General features: G+C 42.2%; 1 protein-coding gene across 2 annotated transcripts; it reads left to right on the plus strand.

Annotated features, from left to right (window-relative positions):
• The first annotated feature begins 2,975 nt into the window (after positions 1 to 2,975).
• On the plus strand, positions 2,976 to 25,265 carry CFAP45 (cilia and flagella associated protein 45). Of its 2 annotated transcripts, none has more exons than XM_077464125.1 (12): positions 2,976 to 3,135; positions 9,446 to 9,565; positions 9,880 to 10,010; positions 12,062 to 12,206; positions 12,727 to 12,897; positions 16,891 to 17,069; positions 19,492 to 19,621; positions 21,939 to 22,085; positions 23,329 to 23,442; positions 23,682 to 23,875; positions 23,959 to 24,183; positions 24,826 to 25,265. In XM_077464125.1, exons 1-12 carry the CDS (start codon positions 3,010 to 3,012, stop codon positions 24,899 to 24,901), a joined length of 1,758 nt encoding a protein of 585 aa, XP_077320251.1. In that variant the 5' UTR covers positions 2,976 to 3,009; the 3' UTR covers positions 24,902 to 25,265. The 2 variants fall into 2 exon arrangements, with proteins under 2 accessions (XP_077320251.1, XP_077320250.1); XM_077464124.1 differs by having other exon boundaries at positions 2,978 to 3,135; positions 9,874 to 10,010.

Here is a 25,265-nt window from a genome sequence, read left to right on the forward strand (position 1 = left end):
GATAAACAAAAGCAACAATAATTGCAATCACGAGAATGAACAAAAAGGAACATAATAAATCAATAAACAAATGTAAATAAATAAACAAAACACTAATAAATGTAATAATAAAAATGAATGAACAAAAACGATAATATAATCAAATAAACAATAAATAAAACAAAAAAGGGTTTCTTACTTATTCTGAGGTCTTGCTGATGAACACCAAGTAGGACAGGTGATTGATCAGGTGACTAATCCGAGGCTGATCAGGTGATTGATCAGGTGACTGATCCATAGCCAATCAGCTGTTCCAATAATCAGCAGTCTACTGTTAAAGGGCCAATGAACCAAATTCATAACGGATACAATTTTAGGACCCCTTTAGATCTATACGTGGGCATAGACATGCGCACTGCCGAAAAATTCGTTCGTTTTCGTTTCATTCGTTTTTTTGTTTTTTTTTCCAGGTCATTTGTTATGATCGCAATTCATAAAATTTGAACATTTGAAAATCCGAAAATAAGAAAGAAAATCTAAAATTCGAAAAGAATAACTAACTAATAATAACTATTAAAAATTATAGAAATTGGAATTTCCTTTCAAATTTGGCTGTTAGCGAACGTAACGAATTACGAATTTATCCGAAGTTACAAAATTATCCGAAATAAACGAATGGCCGCATCTAAACAAATGGAACGCAGCGAATTATTAATAAATAGTGATAATAATAATAAAAAGTAATTTTTTTATTATTGTTATTTATTATTATTAATTCATTCTGTTCCATTTTTTTTTAGATACAGCATTCGTTATTTTCGGATGATTCACACGGGAGAGCCGGAGAAGTAATCTGGCAGCGGCGGAAGTTCACCATAGAGAATACCACACCATAGAGAATACCGTGGACTGCATGGTCCCCGGCAGTCTCTATGACCTTCGGAGGACGGTGCGCGACGCTATGACGTCACGTCCGGCCCCTTTACTGTTTCGTTTTAATTTTTTAAATTCCTGAAAGTGTCTTTTTCCCCCGAAAAAATATAATTTGAAAGACCGCTGCCCAAATACCGTGTGACATAAAATATTGCAACGACCGCCAATGTCAGAAATAGGCTTAGGCATGAAAGGGTTATACAAAAAAATTAGGCTAATTTGAGTGTTTTTTCGTTTTTTTTTTAAATTCATGAAACGCGTTTGAAAAATTGCTGCGCAAATACAGTGTGACATAAAAAGTTGCAACGGCCGCCATTTTATTCTCTAGAGTCTCTGCTAAAAAAAAAAAAAAAAAAAGGTGTAGGCATGAAAGGGTTATACAAAAAAATGGGGGTCATTTTAGTGTTTTTTTGTTTTTTTGAATTCATAAATGCATTTGAAAAATTGCTGCGCAAATACAGTGTGACATGCAAAGTTGCAACGACCGCCATTTTATTCTCTAGTGTCTCTGCTAAATAAAAAAATTTAAAAAAATAGGCTTAGGCATGAAAGGGTTATACCAAAAAAAATGCAAATTTTAGTGTTTTTTTTTGTTTGTTTTTTTAATTCATGAAACAAGTTTGAAAAATTGCTGCGCAAATACAGTGTGACATAAAAAGTTGCAACGACTGCCATTTTATTCTCTAGGGTCTCTGCTAAAAAAAAAAAAAAAAAAAAAAGGCTTGGGCATGAAAGGGTTATATAAAAGAATGAGGCTCATTTTAGTGTTTTTTTATTTCTTTTAATTCATGAAACAAGTTTGAAAAATTGCTGCGCTAATACCGTGGGACATAAAAAGTTGCAACAACCGCCATTTTATTCTCTAGGGTCTCTGCTAAAAAAAAAAAAAAAAAAAATAAAATGTTTGGGGGGCTCTAAATAATTTTCTAGCAATAAAAATTTAGATTTTTACCTGTAGGAGAGGAGTGACAGAAATGGCCCAGTATAAAAATTGTTAACATTGGGTCCCATTCATATCTATGTAGTTTCCCTGCCGTGCGTTTTCTTTTTTTTTTTGGAAAGGCGCAGGGACTTTTTTTTTTATACGCAGCATTTTTTGGCTCTGTAGACTTTAATGGAATCACATCAAAAACACATAAACATGCAATTTTGGTGCATTTTCCTGCATGACAACAGACACCTCCTCCTAGCAATATCAAAAACGCGAAATGCATTAAAAACGCACATAAAAAAAAAAGCACATGAAAAAAAGCACATGAAAAAAAGCAGGACGGGCTGAAAAATGCATCAACCACACATGCATAGGTGTGAACCTAGCCTAAGAGAGGGTTATAACCTCTGTCTGTTTTTTTTGTGTGATCTGTGACAAATTGAGGAGATTTCCCTTCACTTCCTGCCCCATAGCCAAACAGGAAGTGAGAGGAAATCTCTCCAAAGTGAAGGAATCCCCTGGTTATCACCCATTGGAAGATTTCCCATCTATTACTGTTCTGGGGACAACCCAAAATTAGATATTTTCTTTCCCTTTTGGTGACACCAGGACAAATCGAGAGGGTGAATCTTCCTAAGGGGGGCACAGACAGCAATAAAAACCTGACAGGGTTTCTAATTCCTCTCCACTGTGTCAAAAAAGATTATGTGTTTTAGTGAAGAATTAGAAAGCTCTGTCATGCTTTTTTGGGTTTCTGTGACCCCCATTGGGAAGATATTCCTCCACTTCCTGCCCCTGTGACACCAGAATAAGCATTAGGGGAAAGGTTGTTACTGGGACAAGAAAGTTCTCAATTTTAATACATTTAAGTAACACTTGTTATAATTATATGTTATTACTTTTATTGTTATCATTATTATGTTTTTATTTTTATTATCATTATTGTTATTATTCATTTCTATCATTTATAACTATTTTAATGTTACAATTTCATGATCACGTGGTCACCATGGAGACAGTGCAGCCTAACCAGGAAGTTACCAACAGGAAGGACCCCACAGCACCGCCCACTCCCTCTATACTGCATTCCTATTGGCTCCTCTGCAGCACCATACCTGCTGGCTGAATAGACTACAACAAAATGGCGCTCTGAGGGCTCTGAGAAAATGGAGGCGATGGAATTTCCTGTTGAAGTCAGGTCTCCATGGAGAGAAGGGAAGTTTGCAGTTGCTGTGACAATCAGTAAACAAGAGAAGTCAGATCAGACTGGAGCCTGGAACACAGCTAATATGGTGAGAGGACAACCCTGTATACATTATATATACACCTCCTGATCCCTACACCCCCTCCCCCATCATCATCCCTCTGTACATGGAGAGAGGACACCGCAGTATACAGTATATATACACACCTCTCCTGATCCCTACACCCCCATCATCATCATCATCATCCCTCTGTACATGGGGAGAGGACAATCCTGTATACATTATATATACCTCTCCTGATCCCTACACCCCCCCCCCCCCCCCATCATCATCCCTCTGTACATGGTAAGAGGACACCTCTGTATACATTATATATACACCTCTCCAGATCCCTACCCCCCCCCATCATCATCATCCCTCTGTACATGGAGGGAGGACACCTCTGTATACATTATATATATATATATATATCCCTCCTGATCCCTACACCCCCCCTCCCCCATCATCATCCCTCTGCACATGGAGGGAGGACACCTCTGTATACATTATATATACCGCTCCTGATCCCTCCCCCCCCACCTCCCCCATCATCATCCCTCTGTACATGGAGAGAGGACACAGCTGTATACATTATATATACTGCTCCTGATCCCTACCCCCCCATCATCATCATCCCTCTGCACATGGAGAGAGGACACAGCTGTATACATTATATATACCTCTCCTGATCCCTACACCCCCATCATCATCCCTCTGTACATGGAGAGAGGACACCTCTGTATACATTATATATACCCCTCCTGATCCCTACACCCCCCCTGACCCCATCATCATCCCTCTGTACATGGAGGGAGGACACCTCTGTATACATTATATATACCGCTCCTGATCCCTACCCCCCCTCCCCCATCATCATCATCATCATCCCTCTGCACATGGAGAGAGGACACCTCTGTATACATTATATATACCTCTCCTGATCCCTACACCCCCCCCTATCATCATCATCCCTCTGTACATGGAGGGAGGACATATCTGTATACATTATATATACCTCTCCTGATCCCTATCGCCCCCCCCCCCCCCCAACATCATCCCTCTGCACATGGAGAGAGGACACAGCTGTATACATTATATATAGCTCTTCTGATCCCTACACTCCCCTCCCCCATCATCATCATCCTTCTGTACATGGAAAGAGGACATCACTGTATACATTATATATACCCCTCCTGATCCCTACACCCCCTTCCCATCATCATCATCCCTCTGTATATTGAGAGAGGACAGCTCTGTATCCACTTGCCGACCGCCTCACGCCGATGTACGTCGGCAGAATGGCACGGGCAGGCATAAGCACGTACATGTACGTGATTTGCCTCCCGCGGGTCGGGGGCCCGATCGGGCCCCCGCCCGGTGCCTGCGGCGGTCGGTTTTCGTTCGGGAGCGATCCCGGACGAGGGGACGGCCATTCATTCATGGCCACCCCCTCGCGATCGCTCCCGACGAATGGAAATCCCCGGTGACATCACTTCCTCTCCTGTAATGTAAACACAGGAGAGGAAGTGATGTATTCTCTCCTCCGTGTCGGTATTTTTCGTTCCGACACGGAGGAGAGCGGATCAGTGAGTTGCACCAACACATCCCACACACAGTAGAACATGCCAGGCACACTCACACCCCCCCTTTACCCCCCGATCACCCCCCCAATTACCCCTGCCCCCCCAGTCACAGTGACACCAATGTCATTTTTTTTTTTTTTTTTTTTTTTTTTGCATTGGTGTCATTTGTGACTGTAATAACTGTTAGGGCAGTTAGGGTTAGCCCCCTTTAGTTCTAATGTACCCCCCTAACCCCCCCAATAAAGGTTTAACCCCGTGATCACCCCCCGTCGCCAGTGTCACTAAGGCTGGGTTCACATTGCAGCGGTTTATGAGAACGAATGTGATTCGCACCACACTGCAGTGCAAATCACATCCGATCTCTGTGCGATTCGAGTTCAGCCATTCGCCGCACCCGCCGCACCCGCCACACCCGCCGCACCCGCCGCAAATTCGCACGGGACCCTTTTTTTGGCCCGCAGCAGAATCGGATCGCATGGGTGTTCACACCATGCGATCCGAGTTTGCAGATCGCACTGCGATATGCGAACTGATCTGGGGGTGTCAGTAACATTTCACTGACACTCCCAGCAGTTCGCATAGGGCAGTGTGAACTGCCGCCGGGAGGCATGCGATGCGGGAACCCGCCGCGGATTCGCGGCGTTTCCGCATCGCTCCAGTGTGAACCCAGCCTAATAAGCGATCATTTTTCTGATCGCCGTATTAGTGTCACAGGTGACGCTAGTTAGGCAGGTAGGTATTTAGGTTCGCCGCAGCTTTTTATAGCGCTAGGGACCCCCATATACTACCGCATAAAGCCCCCTGATTGCCCCCTAGTTAACCCTTTCACCAGTGATCACCATATAACTGTTACAGGTGACGCTGGTTGGTTAGTTATTTTTTTATAGTTTCAGGGCACCCGCCATTTATTACCTAATAAAGGTTTAACCCCCTGATCACCCGGCAGGTGTCATTTGTGACTAATAACTGTTAGGGCAGTTAGGGTTAGCCCCCTTTAGTTCTAAGGTACCCCCCTAACCCCCCCAATAAAGGTTTAACCCCGTGATCACCCCCCGTCGCCAGTGTCACTAAGGCTGGGTTCACATTGCAGCGGTTTATGAGAACGGATGTGATTCGCACCGCACTGCAGTGCAAATCACATCCGATCTCTGTGCGATTCGAGTTCAGCTATACAGATAGTATGGCTGAATTCGTGTCGCACCCGCCGCAAACTCGCACGGGACCCTTTTTTTGGTCCGCAGCAGAATCGGATCGCATGGGTGTTCACACCATGCGATCCAAGTTTGCAGATCGCACTGCGATATGCGAACTGATCTGGGGGTGTCATTAACATTTCACTGACACTCCCAGCAGTTCGCATAGGGCAGTGTGAACTGCCGCCGGGAGGCATGCGATGCGGGAACCCGCCGCGCATTCGTGGCGTTCCCGCATCGCTCCAGTGTGAACCCAGCCTAATAAGCGATCGTTTTTCTGATCGCTGTATTAGTGTCACAGGTGACGCTAGTTAGGCAGGTAGGTATTTAGGTTCGCCGCAGCTTTTTATAGCGCCAGGGACCCCCATATACTACCGCATAAAGCCCCCTGATTGCCCCCTAGTTAACCCTTTCACCAGTGATCACCATATAACTGTTACAGGTGACGCTGGTTGGTTAGTTATTTTTTTATAGTTTCAGGGCACCCGCCATTTATTACCTAGTCTCACTAGTGTACCCCTAAATTTAGGGGTGTCTACTTTCTAAAATGGGGTCATTTGGGGGGGGGGGTTTGTGCCATCTTGGCATTTTATGGCCTTCAAAACTGTAACGCCCTTAGAAAGCCTGAAGGCGGTGCTTGGTTTTTGGGGCCCCGTACGCGGCTAGGCTCCCAAAAAGTCCCACATATGTGGTATCCCCGTACTCAGGAGAAGCAGCAGAATTTATTTTGGGGTGTCATTTCACATATGCCCATGGCATGCGTGAGCAATATATCATTTAGTGACAACTTTGTGAAAAAAAAAAAAAGTTTGTAATTTTCCCGCAACTTGTGGCAAAATATAAAATATTCCATGGACTCAACATGCCTCTCAGCAAATAGCTTGGGGTGTCTACTTTCTAAAATGGGGTCATTTGTGGGGGTTTTGTGCCATCTTGGCATTTTATGGCCTTCAAAACTGTAATAGGTAGTGAGAAGTGAACTCAAAAAATTACGCCCTTAGAAAGCCTGAAGGCGGTGCTTGGATTTCGGGGCCCCGTACGCGGCTAGGCTCCCAAAAAGTCCCACATATGTGGTATCCCCGTACTCAGGAGAAGCAGCAGAATTTATTTTGGGGTGTCATTTCACATATGCCCATGGCATGCATGAGCAATATATCATTTAGTGACAACTTTGTGAAAAAAAAAAAAAAAAAAAAAAAGTTTGTAATTTTCCCGCAACTTGTGGCAAAATATAAAATATTCCATGGACTCAACATGCCTCTCAGCAAATAGCTTGGGGTGTCTACTTTCTAAAATGGGGTCATTTGTGGGGGTTTTGTGCCATCTTGGCATTTTATGGCCTTCAAAACTGTAATAGGTAGTGAGGCGTGAAATCAAAAATTTACGCCCTTAGAAAGCCTGAAGGCGGTGCTTGGTTTTCGGGGCCCTGTACGCGGCTAGGCTCCCAAAAAGTCCCACATATGTGGTATCCCCGTACTCAGGAGAAGCAGCAGAATTTATTTTGGGGTGTCATTTCACATACGCCCATAGCATGTGTGAGCAATATATCATTTAGTGACAACTTTGTGTAAAAAAAAAAAAAAAATTTTTTTTTTGTCATTATTCAATCGCTTGAGGCAAAAAAATAAAATATTCAATGGGCTCAACATGCCTCTTATCAATTTCCTTAGGGGGTCTACTTTCCAAAATGGGGTCATTTGGGGGGGTTTTGTACTGCCCTGTCATTTTAGCACCTCAAGAAATGAGATAGGCAGTCGTAAACTAAAAGCTGCGTAAATTCCAGAAAACGTACCTTAGTTTGTAGATGTGACAACTTTTGCGCAAACCAATAAATATACAATTATTGACTTTTTTTTTACCAAAGACATGTGGCTGAATACATTTTGGCCTAAATGTATGACTAAAATTGAGTTTATTGGATTTTTCTAATAACAAAAAGTAGAAAATATCATTTTTTTTCAAAATTTGCGGTCTTTTTACGTTTATATCGCAAAAAATAAAAATCGCAGAGGCAATCAAATACCATCAAAAGAAAGCTCTATTTGTGGGAAGAAAAGGACGCAAATTTTGTTTGGGTACAACATTGCATGACCGCGCAATTACCAGTTAAAGCAGCGCAGTGCCAAAGTGTAAAAAGACCTCTGGTCATTTACCAGCAAAATGGTCCGGTCTGAAAGTGGGTATACATTATATATACCTCTCCTCATTCTGATCCCTGGACATGCATTTTTTCCTTCAACTCTATCTTCCTTCTCTTCTTTCATCTCAGTCCTTTTCCTTATCTTTCCTTTATTATTTTCATTCACCATTCTCCTTCCCTTTATCTACTTCCTTCCCCTCCTCTTTACTTTCCTTCTCTCCCTTGCTCCTTCTCTACCTTCCTTCCCTCCCTCCCTTCCTCCCCTCCCTCCCTTCCTCCCTCCCTCCCTTCCTCCCTTCCTCTTTCCCTTCCTTCCTTCCTTCCCTTCCTCTTTCCCTTCCTCATCCATTCCCTTCCTCCTTCCCTCCCTTCCTACCTTCCTTTCCTCTTTCCCTTCCTCATCCATTCCCTTCCTCCTTCCCTCCCTTCCTACCTTCCTTTCCTCCTCCTTTCTTCCCTTCCTCCTGCCTTCCTTCTTCCTTCCCTTGCTCCTTCTTTCCCTTGCTCCTTCCTTCCCTCCCTCCCTTCCTCCCCTCCCTCCCTTCCTCCCTTCCTCTTTCCCTTCCTTCCTTCCTTCCCTTCCTCTTTCCCTTCCTCATCCATTCCCTTCCTCCTTCCCTCCCTTCCTACCTTCCTTTCCTCTTTCCCTTCCTCATCCATTCCCTTCCTCCTTCCCTCCCTTCCTACCTTCCTTTCCTCCTCCTTTCTTCCCTTCCTCCTGCCTTCCTTCTTCCTTCCCTTGCTCCTTCTTTCCCTTGCTCCTTCTTTCCCTTGCTCCTTCTTTCCCTTGCTCCTTCCTTCCCTTGCTCCTTCCTTCCCTTGCTCCTTCTTTCCCTTGCTCCTTCCTTCCCTTGCTCCTTCCTTCCCTTGCTCCTTCCTTCCCTTGCTCCTTCCTTCCCTTGCTCCTTCCTTCCCTTGCTCCTTTCCCTTGCTCCTTCTTTCCCTTCCTCCTTCCTTCCTTCTTTCCCTCCCTCCTTCCTTCCTTCTTTCCCTCCCTCCTTCCTTCCTTCTTTCCCTCCCTCCTTCCTTCCTTCTTTCCCTCCCTCCTTCCTTCCTTCTTTCCCTTCCTCCTTCGTTCCCTTCCTCCTTCCCTCCCTTCCTTCATTCCTCACCGTTGTATTTTCCTTTACCTTCTTTCTTTCTTTTTTTCTTTTCTACTCCAACTCTATCTTTCTTCTTTTCTTTCTTCCTTCTGATGTTTCTCTCCTCCTCTTATTTCATCTATCTATCTATCTATCCATCCATCCATCCATCTATCTCTCTCTCTCTCTCTCTCTCTCTCTATGATGGGGGATCTGTAGGAGATTGTACAATCAGATTGTATGGTGTGTGGTCACCTCACTGTGGCCCATACATGGGGGGGGGGGGGGATGATGGTCAGTAGAAGACCTCCTTGTCCTCCCAGTTGGTGTCGTCACCTCCATGTTGTCCTTCCTCCTCAGCCTGAAAGCGTTGTGGGCTCGGTCAGTTCCGGCTCCCATGCATCGCACCGATCGAAGGCCCGGAAGTACCGGACGAAGGCGCTGAGCTCGGAAATCGATGAGAGTTTGTTTGGCACAAAGGTGAGCCTAGAGATGGTCCTCCTCTCTGGTCTGGCGATCTCAAGTGGGGGAGGAGTTTGGGGTCACGGCCATGTTCCCCTCCAGACTGACCCTCACCCCATAAGGCTTTTTTTTTTTTACATTTGCATAACTCCTCCCCCTGCTTGCATCAGAGTTGGGGGCTCTTGAGACGAGTACCGAGGCTCTGCACAGGCCCCTCCCACCAGCTATGATCTGCCTGCACTGCATAGGGAAGTGCAGAGACCCAGTCATCGGGTCTAAATCAAGGTTTGGAGTGAAAGGTTTTAATGCTTCTGTTTTTATTTAAGCAACAGCCTGCCAAAGACGACACCCCGATTGTGCAGACGGCAGAGAACCGACAGCGCAAAACTGTGTCGGCGCCGACGAGGGGCCGCAAGCCCGAGACCATCCAAATCATCACCAGCGACCTGATCCGAGATCTGGTGTAAGTGCCGAACCGCCGTTCCGCTCCAGTCACTGACATATCGCTTTTCCATTTAGCTTTTATGCCTTCTTTTTTTATTCATTTTTTTAATAATGTTTTTTCATTTGGGTAAAAAGGGATTCGAGTTCAGGTTAGGTTAGGATTAGGAGTTGGGGTTGGGGTTAGGGTTATTTATTATTATTTTATTTATTTTTATTTTGTTTTATTTATTATTAATATTATAGGAATAATAATAAATGAATAAATGTAAAATAAATACACAAATAAATAAAAAATAAATAAATTCAATAAATGAATACTAAGTAACAATAAATAGATAATTAACCCTTACCCCTTAAAAAATAATAAATAACACCCTAACACAAAAAAAATATTATTATGTAGCAGACTGGACTTGGGCTGCATTCACCCCTGAGCGTAGCGTTGTTTTTTTTTTTTTGGGTGTTTTTGGCGTGCTTTTATGCAGCATTTTTGGACTTTGGCGTTTTTTATATTAGCCAATAGGGAAAATTATTATCTGTTGCATCATTTGTTGCTGGGTATTTCAGCTTTTTTAGCTTTTCCATTTTTAGCTTTTATTTCTTCTTTTATTATTATTCATTTATTATAATGTTTTTTCGTTAGGGTAAGGGGTTCGGGTTGTTATTATGTAATTTTATTTTTGATTTTATTTATTATTTATATTATAGGAATAATAAATGAATAAATACATGCAAATTAAATACACAAATAAAAACCATAAATAAAAAAGAAATTCAATAAATACTAAGTAACAATAAATAAATAATTAACCCTTACCCCTTAAAAAATAATAATTATAATAATGTATTTTTTTGTTCGTGTTTGGGTGCTGTTATATTATTATTATTAATGTATTTAATATTTTTTTTAAGGTTTTAATGTGTTACATATTATTCACATATTATTCCGTTTAGGTTAGGATTAGGAGTTGGGGTTATTGTTACTTATTATTTTATTTATATATATATATATATATATATATATATATATATATATATATATGTGTATATACATAAATGTCAAACACACAAATAAATATCAAACATAAATTCAATAAATTAATACTAAGTAGCATTAAATAAATAATTAACCCTTAACTTTAACCACTACCCCTTAAAAAATAATAATAAATAACACCCTAACACAATATAAATATATTATTAATAATGTATTTTTTTTTCCCTGTTTGGGTGTTGTTACATTATTATTATTATTATTATTATTATTATTATTATTATTATTATTATTATTAATAATAATAATATTTAATATCTTTAAAAGCTAGAGGTTAATTATTATTATTTATAAAGGTATTATTACATATTTATTCATATTATTCAGTATAGGTTTGGTTAGGATTAGGAGTTGGGGTTAGGGTTATTTATTATTATATTTTATCGTTGTTATTATTATTATTATTATACAAATAATAATAAATGGATAAATAAATACACAAATAAATAAAAAATAAATTCAATAAATTAATACTAAGTAGCAATAAATAAATAATTGCCCTTAACTTCAACTACTACCCCTTAAAAATTAAAATGAATAATGATTAACTAAACACCCTAACACCCCCCAAAAAAAGACTATTATTAATGTATTTTTTTTGTTTGCATTTGAGTGTTGTTATTATTATTATTATTATTATTTTTAATAATAATAATAATGTATTTAATATTTTTTTAGGTTAGAGGTTAATTATTATTTATTAATGCATTATTACATATTATTCATTTATATTACTTATTTATGATGATTTTTAGTTATTTGTGTATTTATTCATATAATATTACTATTTTATTTTTAACATTTGAGCAGAAAATCACACAAAAACATGCAAATGGAGCGTTTTCATTAATTTCTATGGGAAAACTTGCCAAAATCGCCCAAATATGCCCAATACAAGAGACCAGAAGAAGCTCCAGAACTTGTTTAGATCTTCAGTGTTTTTGAGATTCAAGCAGATGTGAACGGGCCCTTAAGGTGAAAAATCTGATGTCAGGTCTCCACTTTAATGTTTGCAGGGTTCCCTCTGAGGACCCCTCTGGGTTATCCATCATCATGTCCCCTTATGACTTCCATCGCATCAAGTCTTCATCTCGAGTCCTCACCAAGGCGGAACGAGAGATGGCGCTACAAGCCTACAAGGAGGAGAAGGACGCGGCCATCGTAAGGACCTCTTTTCAGTATGATATTTGCATAACTCCTCCCACTGCTTGCATCAGGGCCGAGGATCCCTGAGAGGAGCTCTGAGGCTAGGGGGGCTGCAATGTGTTCAGGAAGCCATGTACTGCCCCCTGCTGGCCCCTCCCACTAGCCATGATCTACCTACATGGCATAGCCACTTGCCGACTGCCTACCGCAGATATACTGCAGCAGGTCGGCTCTATTGTGCGAAATGACGTACCTGTAGACAGCGGGGAGGGGGGGGGCACCTCTGGAGGTGCGCACACTGATTGGCCTGAGGGGGGAGCCAATCAGCGATGCGATGTCCGCCGGGATTTTATGGAACGTAGTTGGGGATTTGTGCCAGTGACACCAGGACAAATAAAGAGGGTGACTCTCCCCAGGGGGACACAAACGGCAATAAAAACCCAACAGGGGATCTAATCCAACACCAACCTAAAAAAATCGCTGGCTGCAGATACACTGGAACGTGTTGATGGGTGTATGTGTTGCCTTTTTGCAGGAGGCCGTTAATGAGCGCAAGAACTATATGAAGCAGAAGGAGATGCTTCGCAGGAAGAACGAGAAGCTGAGCGACCTGGAGGAGGAGGCCCAGCAGAGGGCGCAGTATCTCCTGCAGAGAGCCAACGCCATGCGCATGGAGCAAGAAGACGAGATAAAAAAACTCAACGAGGTGGGAGGAGCTATAATATACTGAAAGGCTCATTCTGCCAATGACTTAGTGGATTTTTAATTTTGTAGCAATTTAGTTAAATTCATGTTATTGACTTTTATTTATTAGTCACATACGACTCTACATATAAATGATAGTGTCCGGACCGCCGAAACGCGTTGGTTGTTTAATGGCTCCATATAAATTAACGATTGCTTTTTTGTAATTGTTTAAACACAGTATTGCATACAAATTGCGGTTGATATATTCCAGTGTTTTTCAACTCCAGTCCTCAAGGCACCCCAACAGGTCATGTTTTTTGGCTTTCCATTGTTTTGCACAGGCGATTTAATCAGTTTCACTGCCTTCGTTCTTACCACAGCTGTTTCATCTGATGGAAATCCTGAAAACATGACCTGTTGGGGCGCCTTAAGGACTGGAGTTGAGAAACACTGATGTATTCTAAAGAGACCACTTCTTGACCTTTTATAACCCTGACGAAGTGGAAATTTTCAGACCTCCGAAACATGTCGGTTGTTTTATTTTAATGACTCCACATAAATGAAAGATTGCTGTAATTATTTAAACATAGCGTCTGCATATGAATTGTGTTGCCTATTCTAAAGACACTGCTTTTTTTACTTTGTAGCCCCCCCCCCCCCAATGAAAAAAGAGGAGTGTTCAGACCCCCGAAACTTTTATGTATTCCATCAAAAATAAAGATTGCTTTATTGAAACTAGACATGTGCACTGCCGAAAAATGTGTTCGCTTTTTTTTTTTTTTTCGTTTTTTGGGTCAAAATTGGAAAATTAGAAAGAAAATCCAAAAATTCAAAAGAACGAAAAGCCGAAAATTCTAAATAATAACTAACTATTAAATTATAGGTATTGGAATTTCCTTTCAAATTTGGCTGTTAGTGAACATAACGAATACAGATTTATCCGAAGTTACGAATTATCCGAAATAATGAATGCTGCTTCTAAACAAATGGAACGGAAATGTATTATTATTATTAATAATAATAATAATAATAATAATAATAATATAATAAATATTTTAAAATTATTATTATTGTTATTTATTTATTATTATTATTGTTAATTTGTTACGTTCCATCCGTTTTAGATGCAGCATTCGTTATTTCGGATAATTCGTAATTTCGGATAAATTCGTATTCGTTATGTTCACTAACAGCCAAATTTGAAAGGAAATTCCAATACCTATAATTTAATAGTTATTATTATTAATTATTATTTAGAATTTTCGGCTTTTCGTTCTTTCAAATTTTTTGATTTTCTTTCTAATTTTCCAATTTTGACCCAAAAAACGAAAAAAAAACAAAAAAAAAAACAAACACATTTTTCAGCAGTGCACATGTCTAGTTTCAATAAAGCAATCTTTATTTTCGATGGAATCATTACATAAAAGTTTCGGGGGTCTGAACACTCCTCTTTTTACATTGGGGGGGGTTACAAAGTCAAAAAAGTAGTGTCTTTAGAATAGGCAACAAAGTCAAAAAAGTAGTGTCTTTAGAATAGGCAACACAATTCATAAATTTGAAAGGAAATTCCAATACCTATAATTTAATACTTATTATTAGTTCACTATTAAATTCTAGGTATTGGAAGTTCCTTTCAAATTTGACTGTTAGTGAACGTAACAAATATGAATTTATCTAAAGTTATTTTATTTATCTGAAATAACGAATTCCGCATCTAAACAAATGTAACTAAATTAATTATTATTATTAATAATAATAATAATAATAATAATAATAAAAATAAGAAATATTATTATTATTGTTTATTATTATTAATTTGTTACCTTCCATTTGTTTCGATAAATTTGCATTCACTAACAGCCAAATTTGAAAGGAAACTCCGATACCTATAAGTTAATAGTTATTATTATTTTGGATTTTCGAATTTTTGGATTTTCACTCTTTTTCGAATTTCTGAAATTTCATATATTCAAATTTTATGAATTTTTAAATATTGGAATTTGCGAATATTCGTTAAATGGGTTTTCGTTAATTTGGATATTTCCAAATTAATGAATTTGCCGAAATTGGTTAAAAAATGAATTCGGAACAAAAATAATTGCACATGTCTAATTGTAACTAATGCTTTTTAAATCGTGTTGACATATTCTAAAGAGAGCCCTCCATGACCTTATGACCCCAATGAAGGGGGGGGTTTTCAGAAGCCCGAAACACGTCGGTTGTTTTTTATTTCATGACTCCACATTAATTAAAGATTGCTTTATTGTAATTATTTAAACATAGCATTGCATACAAATTATGTTGTCCTATTCAAAAAAAGAGAGCTTCTTGATCTTGTAGCCCCAGTGAAGGGGGAGTTTTCAGACCCCCTGAAACGAGTCGGTTTGTTTTATTTAATGACTCCACATAAATTAAAGACGGCTGTAATTATTTAAACATAGCATCGCATGTGAATTGTGTTGACATATTCTAAAGAGACTGCTGTTTGACCAACGCCCCCAATGAAACGGGAGTGTTCAGACCCCCGAAACATGTTGGTGGTTTTATTTAATTGCTCCATATCAATTATAGAGTGTTCAGACCGCCGAAGCGCGTCCGTTGTTTTATTTAATGACTCCATATAAATGAAAGATTGCTTTATTGTAATTATTTAAACATAGCATTGCATACAAATTATGTTGACCTATTCAAAAAAAGAACACTTCTTGACCTTTATAACCCCAATGAAGGGGGGAGTTTTCAGAACCCCGAAACACGTTGGTTGTTTTATTTAATGACTCCACATTAATTAAAGATTGCTTTATTGTAATTATTTAAACAGCATTACATACCAATTATGTTGACATATTGAAAAAAATTCAATGACCTTGTAGCTTCTTGACCTTGTAGCCCCAATGAAATGGGAGTTTTCAGATCCCTGAAATGCGTCAGTGGTTCTAGTGAATGACTCCATATAAATTAATAGAACATATAAATTCCATATAAATAAAGATTGCTTTATTGTAATTATTTAAACAGCATTGCATACAAATTGTGCTGACATATTCTAAAGAGAGCCCTCCTTGACCCTGTAGCCTCAATGATGAGGAAGTATTAAGACACCCGAAACGCATATATTGTTTTAGTTAATGACTCCATATAATGTTTTCTTTATTGTAATTATTTAAACATAGCATTGCATATGAATTGTGTTGGCTTAGTCTAAAGAGACCCCTCCTTGACCTTGTAACCCCAATGAAGGAGGAGTGTTCAGACCCCCAAAAAGGTGGCACTTTATTTATTAGGCACAAATGACTCCATATAAATCATAGAGTTTTTAGACCGCCGAAACGTGTCGGTTGTTTTATTTAAAGATTCCATATAAATGAAAGATTGCTTTTATTGTAATTATTTAAACACCGTATTGCATACGTGTTGACCTATTCTAAAGAGAGCACTCCATGACCCTGTAGCCTCAGCAAGGTGGAGTGTTCAGACGTCCGAAACGCGTTGACTGTTTTGAATATATGCTGAATGATGAAAGTTTTTTATTTTGTTCTGGACTCATTTGTGGTTTGGTGGCCTTCATGCCATCTTTCTATTTTTTTGGAGTCTGACTGTAGATACTCTGTGGGTCTGACCAGAGCAGCCTCACCAGGGCCATTGGGCCTCAGAATAATATTTTTTTTGACATTCAGCGATCTTGCACTACTGGTTCTTTCTCTGATTCTGGATTTGGCAAATTAAAAACCAGACAGGGGTTCTAACCCTTCCCTACTGAATCCAAGGTGAAAAGATATACTTTGTATCTAGTGTATAGTGTATCTAAACCCTAAATTATAAAGACATGATGGCTTACCCTATGACCGTGCTCTCCATACTTCAGCCCATGGACCTCTGCTTGCCTATATCTAACCCTTGGTGGGGGGGTGCTATTCCTCCCACTGACACCCCGATGTTGTTGGATGGATCCAGAGCATCCATGAATTCTTCAGAAATATACCTCCAACCCCCTCTTTTGTACCTCCAACAGATGATCCTGAACGCCAAGTGCCACGCCATCCGCGATGCTCAGACGGTAGAGAGGAAAGTGATCACCAAAGAGCTGGAGGAGGAGTCCAAGCGTCTGGACCAGATGATGGAGGTGGAACGCCAGAAGGCAATTAAGATGCAGGAGGAGATCGATGAGTTGAGGAAACAGGAAAGGATCAGGTAGGCCACATCATTTATTGAACCCTAAATCCTAAACGCCGCCATTCTGCTTTTGAGGAACTCTTCATTAACCACTTGCTTACTGGGCACTTAAACCCCCCCTCAGTCTCAGACCAATTTTCAGCTTTCAGCGCTGATGCACTTTGAATGACAATTGCGCGGTCATACAACACTGTACCCAAATGAAATTTTTATCATTTTTTTCCCACAAATAGAGCTTTCTTTTGGTGGTATTTAATCACAGCTGGGAGTTTTATTTTTTGCTAAACAAACAAAAAAAAGATGCAAAAAAAAAAAAATCATGTTTAATAGTTTGTTATAAAATTTAGCAAACAGGTCATTTTTCTCCTTCATGGAAGTGCGCTGATGAGGCGGCACTGATAGGCTGCACTGGTGGGCACTGATAGGCTGCACTGGTGGGCACTGATAGGCTGCACTGGTGGGCACTGATAGGCTGCACTGGTGGGCACTGATAGGCTGCACTGGTGGGCACTGATAGGCACAGATAAGGCGGCTCTAATAGGCACAGATAAGGCGGCACCGATGGGCACAGATAAAGCGGCACTGATGGGCAAAGATGGGCACAGATAAGATGGCACGGATGGGTGGCACGGATGGGTGGCACTAAGGGGCACTGATAGGTACCACTGATAGATGGGACTGATGGGCACTGATAGGTGGCACTGGTAGGTGGCTCTGATAGGTGGCACTGCTGGGTGCTGGGCGGCACTGCTGGGCACTGGTAGATGACACTGATGGGCACGGATATGTGGCACTGGGGTGCAGCACCTTTGTTGAGGCAGATTGTGGGCTCTGCTGGGTGGCACTGTGGGCACTGCTGGGTGGCACTGACGGGGGGCACTTATTTTTTTATCATCTTTATTGATGAGGGGGCAGGATGGCACTGGCAGGGGGCAGGTGGGCACTGGCAGGGCTGGCCGTGATCGGGACTGATGTCCCGATCACGGCCGCCGGTGATCGGCTTTTTTTTTTTTTCTCCTCGCGCTGACAGGAATAATAGCCGATTACCGGCTCCGTTATATCACATGATCAGCTGTCATTGGCTGACAGCTGATCACGTGATAAGGGGTCGGGATCGACCCCTTGCACGGATCGGTGATCAGGCGAGTCTCATAGACTCGCCGATCACAAAGCGCGCCGCGCGCACCCCTCAGGGGGTGCGCAGGCCGCCGTGCACGGGACTATGTCAATAGACGTAGTCCCGGAAAAGGAGATCCGCGCTGTAGCCGTCATTCGGCTATAGCGCGGGTACCAAGTGGTTAAACCGGTTATTGGCTCATTTTAAGACCATTAGTAACTCAGAGAGTACTGGATGCAAACCCATACAAAGATGATGGGTCATGGAGTTCCATAACTAAGTCGTGTGAATGGTTCGAAAAATGACAGAGGTGTGTGGCCTGGATGGAGTCTGGACCGGGGGGGAAAAGCAAAAATGCACCACATACGAAACTTGGAGACTACTAAATGCAAACCCATAGAAAGATGATGGGTCATGGAGCTCCATGACTAAGTCTCATGGATGGGTCGAAAAATTACAGAGGTGTGTGTGGCCTGGACGGAGTCTGGGCCGTGGAAAAGCAAAAATGCACCAAAATGCATACGAAACTTAGAGCGTACTAAATGCAAACCCATTTAAAGATGATGGGTCGTGGAGCTCCATGACTAAGTCTAGTGTGTGAGTCGAAACACGTTGAGGGGGCATGGCCTGGACAGAGTCTGGGCTGAGGCTGCTCATACCATTCACAAAGGCTTTTGTGAGAATGTGTGGCACTTGGGACCGCTTTTTTCCCCCTCGCTTGCATCAGAGAGTACTGAAGTTAGAGAGAGTCAGTTAATTTCTACGCCTTCAGATGGAGGTCAACATGGGTCATGGAGTTCCATGACTGACTAAGTCTTGTGGGCAGGTTGAAACGTGTCGGGGGGGTGTGTGTGTGTCCTGGATGGAGTCTGGGCCGGTGGCCTTGTGGGTGGGTCGAAATGCATGGGTGTGGGGTGGGGCCTAAACAGAGTCTGAGCTGGGGAAAAGCAAAAATGCACTGCGTCAGTAACTCAGAGTACTGAATGCAATCCCATAGAAAGATGATGGGTTCTGGAGCTCCATAACTAAGTCTCATGGGTCTGCTGAAACGCATTGAGGGGGGCGTGGCCTGGGCTGAGGCTGCTCTTACCTATCACACAGGCTTTTGTGAGAATGTGTGTCTCATTTTTGGACCACTCTTTCTCTTTTGCTTGCATCAGAGAGTACTGACCTTCGGGAGAGTCAGGCAGTTTACGCCTTCAGAAGGTCAACATTGGCAGCATATATACAGTATATAGTTTATGGCAGGCTTCCTTTTAATTGGCCCAAAACATTTTGTCCCGTTCTGTCCAGTAACCACAGCTGACTTCTCTTTCTCCACAGAGGGAAGCTCCACATCGTCGAGCAGATGACTGAAAACGAGGAGGCCAGACTTCTCCAGGAGGAGCAAAGGGAGCAAGAAGCCCAGCAGATGCTTCAGTATCTGGAAGAGCTTCAGATGGAAGATTATAAGGTGAGTGGATGGAGAAGAGAGACAGTTTTAGGCTTACTTATTACACCAGTCTCCTCAGTATTTCCCTGTACTTCTTGTTGTGTCACCAGGAAAGGAAGTAGTGGGAAATTCCCCCAATGGGGGTATAAATATCAGGATTCCATATACTGTATGGTCTACCTTTTTTATAGATGTTCTACCTACCATATAGATGTTCTACCTTTTATATATGTTCTTCCTACCTTATATATGTTTGTTCTGCCTTGTATATGATGGGTAGAACATCTATAAAACTATATTACCAAAAGTATTGGGACACCTGCCTTTACACGCACGTGAATCTTAACGGCATCCCAGTCTTAGTCCGTAGGGTTCAATGTTGAGTTGGCCCACCCTTTGCCGCTATAACAGCTTCAACTCTTCTGGGAAGGCCATCCACAAAGTTTAGGAGTTTATCTATGGGAATGTTTGACCATTCTTCCAAAAGCACATTTGTAAGGTCAGGCACTGATGTGGACGAAAAGGCCTGGCTCGCAGTCTCTGCTCTAATTCATCCCAAAGGTGTTCTATAGAGTTGAGGTCAGGACTGTCAAGTTCCTCCACCCCAAACTCGCTCATCCATGTCTTTATGGACCTTGCTTTGTGCACTGGTCCAAATCATTTGGTGGAGAGGGATTATGGTGTTGGGTTGTTTTTCAGGGGTTGGGCTTGGCCACTTAGTTCCAGTGAAGGGAAGTCTTAAGGCGTCAGCATACCAAGACATTTTGGACAATTTCATGAACAGTTTGGGGACGGCTCCTTCCTGTTGCAACATGACTATGCACCAGTGCACCCAGCAAGGTCCATAAAGGCATGGATGAGCGAGTCCTGACCTCAAGCCGATAGAACACCTTTCGGGGTGAATTAGAGCGGAGAATGCGAGCCAGGCCTTCTTGTCCAGATCAGTGCCTGACCTCACAAATGCGCTTCTGGAGGAATGGTAGAACATTACCAAAGACACAATCCTAAACCTTGTGGACGGCCTTCCCAGAGGAGTTGAAGCTGTTACAACTGCAAAGGGTGGGCCAACACAATATTGAACCCTACGGACTAAGACTGGGATGCCGTTTAAGTTCATGTGCGTGTAAAGGCAGGTGACCCAATACTTTTGGCAATATAGTATAAATGTTCTACCTACCGTATGCATGTTCCACCTTATATCATAGCTAAATCTAAAGGAAATTGTACACAGATCATACAGTCAGACTATAATGTGTGTGGCCAGCTTTAGCCCCTGTATTACTCTCGTAATATGGTTACTTAAAATGGTCATGAACTAATGAGCTTGTTGGATATTCCTCTGATGGTAGACAACAAGACTTGGCTTGCAGTTGGTTTTCTAGTTCATCCCAAAGGCGTTCAGCAGGATTGAGGTCAGGGCTCTGTGCAGGACACTCAATGTCTTCCCTACCAAACTGGTCAATCCATGCCTTTTTGTAGTTGGCCACTATTTATGAGGTCAGGTACTGTTGGATGAGAAGATCTGGCTTAAAATTGTGGTTTCAGTTCCTCCATGTCAAACGGATCAAACCATGTCTTTTATGTAGTATGCCACCATTTATGAGGTCAGGTACCAATGTTGGATGAGAAGACCTGGCTCACAATTGGGGGTTTCAGTTCATCCCAAAGGTGTTAAGTAGGATTGAGCTCAGGGCTCTGTGCAGGACACTTGAGTTCCTCCACATCATACTGCTCAAACCATTTCTTTATGTAGTTGGCCACCATTTATGAGGTCGGGTACTGTTGGATGAGAACAGCTGGCTCACAGTTGGGGGTTTCAGTTCATCCCAAAGGTGTTAAGTAGGGTTGAGGTCAGGGCTCTGTGCAGGACACTTGAGTTCCTCCACATCATACTGCTCAAACCATGTCTTTATGTAGTTGGCCACCATTTATGAGGTCGGGTACTGTTGGATGAGAAGAGCTGGCTCACAGTTGGGGGCTCAGTTCATCCTAAAGGTGTTCAGTAGAGCTGAGTTTAGGACGCTCCAGTTTCTCCACACCAAACTGGTCAAACCATGTCTTTATGGCTTTGTATACAGGGGTGCAGCCATGAGGGGAAGAGAAAAGGGCCTTCACCAAACTGCTACCACAAGGTTGGAAGAGGGCAATTGTCTAAAAAATTTTATATTCTGTAGAATTGCCAGAACGTTTCACTGAAAACGCCTGAAGCCAACCATTTAGAGGAGGTGTCCAATACTCTTCCCCCATAGTGTAGGCATGATGGTTAAACTGTTGGCCATATAGTATAGGTGTAAAAGGACATTGGAATTTAGAAACCTGTTTGGTCTTTTCCCACCAGGATATGGAGAAGAGAAGAAAGGAACAGCTGGAAATCCAGGCCGAGATAAAACATATCAATATTGAGAACGAGAGGAAGAAGATTGAGCGGAAGGAGCAGGAGAAGCTGGCAGACCTGCGGGTGCTGGAATATACCAAACAGAAAATGGTAAGCGAGTGTCTGTGGATGAATGAATAGGACAAGCCATATGCCTTTTATTGGAGCCTTCTACAATCCTCAACATTAGAAGTATTAAATTGCAGAATATATCTCTGTCTATGTGTAAGTCACGGATTTACATACTTTTTCTGGTTCCTTTTTAGTTGTAAAAAAAACCCCTCAATTTCTGATGAAATTTCCCCATTATCCAGTGAGGGACACAGCTTTGATGGTAATAAGCAACCATGGGTTATACTGCCACCTACGGCATAACCGTTGGTTGTTTATTGTCAATAAAGCTTTGTCCCTCAATGGACTTCAACCAGTGAGTAAAAAAAGTTGTGCAGGGTGTCTATATATGACTGTGCAGTCCAGTTGGCACCAGCGTTAGACCCAGTGCTCTCAGTAATCAGCACTAAGTAACAGACCTGGCCAGTCACACCCCCTCCGCTTCTCTGCAATACAACTCTGTTTGAGGACACGTGTGATGAGGAATGTGGCTGTTATTCAGCTTTGCCTGCATAGATTACCGGAAGGGGACAAAAGCAGTGTTATATTTTTTATTTTAAGGCATTTTCAAGCAAAAACTAATTTTACTATTTATAACATTTGGTGTACAGGACTATAAAAAGCTAAGATGTGAATTAAATTGGGCTTTATGTTGTTAGAATAGAGTATCTTATCTCTCAGGGATTGCTGTGTGTGCTGTTATTCTTCAGTGCTCTTGGGCTCCCCCTTCTTCAGTGCTCTTGGGCTCCCCCTTCTTCAGTGCTCTTGGGCTCCCCCTTCTTCAGTGCTCTTGGGCTCCCCCTTCTTCAGTGCTCTTGGGCTCCCCCTTCTTCAGTGCTCTTGGGCTCCCCCTTCTTCAGTGCTCTTGGGCTCCCCCTTCTTCAGGGCTCTTGGGCTCCCCCTTCTTCAGGGCTCTTGGGCTCCCCCTTCTTCAGTGCTCCTGGGCTCCCCCTTCTTCCGTGCTCTTGGGCTCCCCCTTCTTCAGGGCTCTTGAACTCCCCCTTCTTCAGGGCTCTTGAACTCCCCCTTTGTTTTTAGGATTCTTGGACTCCCCCCTTTTTTTTTTTTTGGATTCTTGGACTCCCCATCTTTAAGGTTCTTGGACTCTTCCTTCTTCAGGGATCTTGGACTACCACTCCCCCTTCTGAGGTGCTTGGACTCCCCCCCTTCTTCTCATGACAGAATTACTTTAAATAATATATGAAATGTGCATTGATCGGTCTTCCTTTGTTTTTGCTGCCAGGCTCGGGAAGCAGAATACGAAGCAGAACAGGAAAAGATTAAAAAGGAGAAAGAAATGGAAGTTGCTCGTCTACGAGCATTACAGGAGAGAGCTCATGACCACCGAGCAGAGCAGGTATGTTCATCTTTAAGAAGGTCGGAAGTATAGAGAAGTAGTTAACCCACAAAGCTAGACCAGGCCTATGGCCAATCAGAACCTCAGAGCATTTGGAACACTAGAACAATCTGTAGAAGATTCATAAGATAAAACCAACCTATAGCTAATCAGACCTTTAGGACAAGGGTGGAACTACGCCGTCTAATAGCCAATTGAATCTTTGCCATAAACTTTTACCAATTTTTTTTTTTTTTTAGGATGCCCTCCGAGCAAAGAGGAACCAGGAGGCCATGGAGAGAGCCTGGCGCCAGAAGGAAAAGGAGGAGGCGTTAAAGCAGGCGGAGGAGAATGCCATGTTGAGGAAAGCGCGTCTGGAGCAGGTGGCGCACAAGGAACACTTCTTGGCTGTGCAGGCTCAACGAAACCGAGCGGAATTTGAGCGCGTGTTAAAGTATGGAGACCACTGAACGCCATCCTGGTCGAATGTAGATATTTGATGCAGGTCGTATAATCGCCTTCATGTTTCCACCGTAGGGTCCAACAGAATCTGGTGGAGAAGGACCTTAAGGAACAGGAGGAGAAGACCAACCAGCTAAGGAGACATGCCAGCGAACTGAGGCGACAGGTACGCGAGCAGGAGCAGAAGCAGGTTGTGGACCGCATCTCCCACTTTGAGGAGGGCAAGAGGCTGGATGAGGAGGCCCGACAGCGCAGGGCACGCCTGGATGACCTGAAACAGAAGAAGCTTGAAGAACTAAGGTGAGGGCTACCGCGAGAGTCATGCAGAAAAAATAGAGTTAAAATAGTGCACGCTCCCTGCTGATTGGGGAGTTCTAGCTCTGATTCAGCAGTGAACGTGCCGGACCTTGCTTCTCTGCGGCATGCACAGACCAGAATGAAAAGTTCTAGCTTGACTTTTCAGGGGGGCATGTTAGACCTTTGCAGAGACACCCCTGTGTCCGCACCGGGGATGCTTCTCTGCAGCAAGCTGGCATGGGTCAGATTGGAGAGTTTTAGCTTCGACCCAGCAGGCGACGAGTTGGATCTCTGCAGAGAGACCACTGCTTCTACTCAGGGGGAATGGGTACTTCTCTGCTACTTGCTGGGGACAGCATCGATCAGATTGGAGAGTTCTAGCTCTAAATCAACAGGGGGTGTTATGGAGATGATGAGAGGGGGAGAAATTTTTGTTGTCTTAACATATTTCTTGTCTTGGGGTCACAATGCTGCTCCTCCATAGATAGAGTACAGTACAGTACAGTACAGTGAGTGAGCATTGCTACCCTACTATAGGATGTGAGGTGGGTGGTAAAACCACAGCTCAGCTGCATGTGTTTATTTTTATTTTTTATTTTTTAATTCCTTTTTTTATGCCCAATCAAATTATTTTCTCTCTTGCAGAAATGCCGGCCTCCCAGACAAGTACTGCTCCATGGTGGCCCGGAAAGCTGAGGTCCCCATAACCATCGTCCCCTAAGAAGAAAATGTACCATATTATAGATATTGGGGGTTATTTACAAAAAGGTAAATCCACTTTGCACTGCAAGTGCACTTGAAAGTGCAGTCGCTCTAAATCTAAGGGGTAGATCTGAAATGAGGGGAAGCTCTGCTGATTTTATCATCCGATCATCTGCAAGCTAAAATGCTGCTTTTTATTTTTCTTGCACGTCCCCCTCGGATCTACAGCGACTGCACTTCCAAGTGCACTTTTAGTATACTTTGAAGTGCAGCGCAAAGTGGGTTTTCCTTTAGTAAATAACCCCCATTGTTTTCATTTGTCTGAGTTTGTTAGAAGTTATCTGTACTTACAAATAGGATAATAAACAAAAATGTGTATAAAA

This window comes from Lithobates pipiens, unplaced genomic scaffold, assembly GCF_037356315.1.
Source record: "Lithobates pipiens isolate NorthernLeopardFrog02 unplaced genomic scaffold, aLitPip1_a1.2 Scaffold_30, whole genome shotgun sequence".
In the NCBI taxonomy this organism is placed as follows: Eukaryota; Metazoa; Chordata; class Amphibia; order Anura; family Ranidae; genus Lithobates; species Lithobates pipiens.